At 41.2% G+C, this 3,720-nt stretch overlaps 1 protein-coding gene across 1 annotated transcript; it reads left to right on the forward strand.

The window, feature by feature from the left end:
* The first annotated feature begins 388 nt into the window (after positions 1 to 388).
* Positions 389 to 1,257, forward strand: LOC110887744. Its single transcript, XM_022135316.1, has 2 exons — positions 389 to 898; positions 985 to 1,257. The coding sequence occupies exons 1-2, from the start codon at positions 389 to 391 to the stop codon at positions 1,255 to 1,257; spliced, it is 783 nt and encodes a 260-aa protein (XP_021991008.1).
* The last annotated feature ends 2,463 nt before the right edge of the window (positions 1,258 to 3,720 follow it).

Below are 3,720 nucleotides of genomic sequence, written 5' to 3' on the forward strand. Positions count from 1 at the left end.
GAAAACTAGAATGTTTGACCCAAATACCCACAAGAGCCTTAGCCACTCATGGCTTCAAAAATAGATTTTAACAAACCTGATATTAGCACAATTATCTCCTCGTGATCTCAACCACGAAATCTCTTCCCATTCACCATTAAAATATAATTGATTGTAATTGATTGTATTAAAGTTATATTCTTTACCATATATAGTATAGGAGACAGTTGTATTTTGGATTTATATATACGGTCGATTGTGATCAAGAGAAGGGCAAGAAATTGATACCTATTCTAGTATGGTATCAGAGCCTCTGATATCCCACCTTTAAAAACAATTCTTCCTCTCCTTTATGGCTGTAAACTCTCCTTTTTTCTTTTCTTCTCCTTCTTCACAATCAAACCTGTCCATGGATCTCAAATCCCACCCAGCTCTTATGGTGACTAACATCCGAAATTTTGTTCCATTTACTCTCGAAATGGAAGGCGGCCAATACAACTCTTGGGCTGAGTTGTTTAAGATCCATTGCAAAGCATTTTTAGTTTATGATCATATCGATGCTACTGCTACCCCTCCTACTGTCTCCACACCCAAACCCACACCATTCGACAAAGAAGTAGCCACTCCAGAAACCAAACTCACTTCTCAGGAAGACGTTGACCTTTGGCATCGTCTAGACGCCATTGTTATACAATGGATCTACAACACAATATCGAATGATCTTCTTCATACTATTATCAAGACCAATGCAACCGCTCTCGAGGCCTGGACGTCTCTTGAAGACATTTTTCAAGACAGCAAGAATGAACGGGCCTATACCTTTAACACAAACTTGTCACCACAAGGTTGGAAAACTTTCCGAACATGTTCGCGTATTGTCAGGCTATCAAGATGCTCTCCGATCAACTTTCAAACGTCGGTGTGCCCGTTATAAACCAGCGTGTTGTCCTCCAACTTCTCGGTGGTTTGACAAGCGCATATGACGGTTGTACCATGATCTTCCAGCAAATTAACCCACTGCCCGGGTTTTATGAGGTCCGTTCTCGCTTATGCATGGAAGAGTCTCAAAAAGCTAATCAAGCCAAACATGAAGCTGTCGGTTCCAGCACGGCTCTCACGGTTCAACAGCAACGCACATCAGCTGATAACCGAAACTATGCACCTAGAGGCCCTGGTGGTCGTTACCGTGGGCATGGAGGGCGCAATGGCAACGGGGGACGCGGAAGTGGCCAACCCCCATCATATGGTAGAGGTTATAATACGTTTTTTTCTTCTTAACCATGGGGACCATCCTACAGCTCCTCTCAAAACACAATCCAACACCTTCAAACCGAAGCACCTTGGGCCTATCCACCCTGCCCGTACCCAACTGCTCCTAACCGTTCGGCCCAATCCCCGCCTACCGGCCTACACATTGGACAAGGCATTCTCGGCCCACGCCCGCAGCAACGTCAAGCATATGCAACTTCCAATCTTTCTTATGCACCCACTGATATTGAACAAGCCCTCCATGCTATGTCTCTCAACTCATTCGAGCATCAAGGCGTATTCGACACTAGCGCCGCATCGTACATGATCAACAACTCAGGTATCTTGTCTTCCTATTTCAATAATGGAAATTTTAATAATGTAATCGTCGGGGATGGCACAAAGTTACCAGTCCTTGGAATGGGGCATCATGTTTTACCTCTACCCTTTCCACCTTTAAAACTAAACAAAATGCTTCATGTACCCAACCTTATTACAAATTTAATATCCGTTCGTCGTTTTACCCGAGATAATAATGTTACCGTGGAATTTAACCCCCATGGTTTTTGTAACACCTCGAATTTTTGTGTCCAATAAATAAATGACACGTATCAAATACGACAAAAAATAATATAAACCCGGATTTAATTAAGATATGCGGTAGGATTTTCGGATATGTCGACATGTTAATTTTATACCTCTGAGCGACTCCGTTATTATAAATCCCGAGACCCCAAGCAAATTTATAAGCACCTAATCTTAATCGGGTCATCATTAATATTAATCAAAAACATCCAAGTTAATAAAATGGGTTCTAAGAAAATAATGCAATGCAAATGATAAGACATGAGCCCATCCTCTTTTGCAAACCCATATTGCATAATGGGGTAGACATCTGGTCAAGTATGGGTAAAAGGCCAGCCATCAAAATTATTAATTCAAAGTTGACCGTTCAATGCATGAAAGGTTTATTTTTTTTGCCACTGTTGAGCATTTACGGACCGTAAGGGTCATGCCTTACGGACCGTAAGGGGGTGAAGGGGTAAAAGTGTTTCCGCCACAGGCTTACGGACCGCAAGGCCCAAGCCATACGGTTCGTAAGCGATGCCCAGCGACAGAAAGTTGGTTGTTGGCTGTTTAAAGCGGTAAAACATTAATGTAAGGATCTTCCAAAGATATGGGCGACCCCTAATCACTCCCTAACACTATAGGACACTTGTTGATGATCAAGGAGCATGGGTAGACTTGTTTGTCAACAATCTAGGGCCTTATGAGCACTATATAAGGGCCTCATTGCACAACAAGTCCTTTACACCCTTCTCTTGCATCTCTGATCATCTCTGGAGCTCAAGACTTCTATCTAAGCTTCACATTTCGTGCATAGAACTTCTGTAAGTTGGTTCAACCCTTTATGGTTTAGTTTTGCTTAGTTTTAGCTTAAAAGTCAAACCGTCGTAATTAACGGTTGACATAACGGTTAATCACAAATGGTCCAGTGATTAACCGAATCAAAAGTAGTTATAAGTTGGTATTCATGTGGGCTTTAAACCCTTAAGAGGGTTCCCCCTGATCACCACTCTAACTAGTTCAAATGACGAGTCAAACATGCTTAGAAGAAGTCAACAGAAGTACTATTTTGCGATTTATGCATAATCTGTAATGTGGATGGTATGCAACCTATTTAAACACTCATAAAACATGATAATAAGTGTATTAACAAGTCTAAGCTTGTTTGATCCGGCCATTTGCTATATTGACCCGGTTCGGAGCCGAAAGTCGCAAAACTTTGACTTTTGCCTTAACTTCAGTTCTGACCCGTTTTAGGGTAATGTAGATATGCCTTAGGACTCTCTTAGGACCAGGTTACATGATGGTATAACCCTCTGTGACCGGTTCGTCGTTTGTCCAAGTCTTTTACACCTTTCCGTTAAGTGCTTAAAAGTTGACCGTAACGCCCTTTTCAAATTAAAACGAGAATTTCGGACACGCGAAAGGACCAGATCCTTGGTTACTGAATTCTAAGCATGTCCCTAAAGTTTCACGTCAATCCGAGGTCTAGAATAGAAGTTATGCTAAATAGCGCAATTAAAGAAAACTTTTGTAATTAACGGCACAATTAGCATAACGCCTATCTAAACCAAGATTTCGACACCAAACCTTTTACACACTGATGTAAAATAATATTTTGGGGTTTTTAATTATTTTTGACCTGCTCATAACCTGCGGTTATGGCATCGGTTCGGTAAATAGCGAATATGCCCTTTTTGGCCATAATTTGAGTTCTACAAGGTCTTTTGACCCGATTCCAGTTGCTACTGATTTTAAATAATAAATAAAGTATTTTAGACTTTATAAACTGTCCGGGAAACTCAGATTTCCTGTAGAACTCAGAAAGCTCTTTAAAAGCCTTTAAAATGACCGAAAAACCCCTACGGGGCGTATAATGAACTTAAACTCGTTACGGGCAATACGGAAGGTATCCTACTGATACCA

Source organism: Helianthus annuus, chromosome 12 (assembly GCF_002127325.2).
Source record: "Helianthus annuus cultivar XRQ/B chromosome 12, HanXRQr2.0-SUNRISE, whole genome shotgun sequence".
In the NCBI taxonomy this organism is placed as follows: Eukaryota; Viridiplantae; Streptophyta; class Magnoliopsida; order Asterales; family Asteraceae; genus Helianthus; species Helianthus annuus.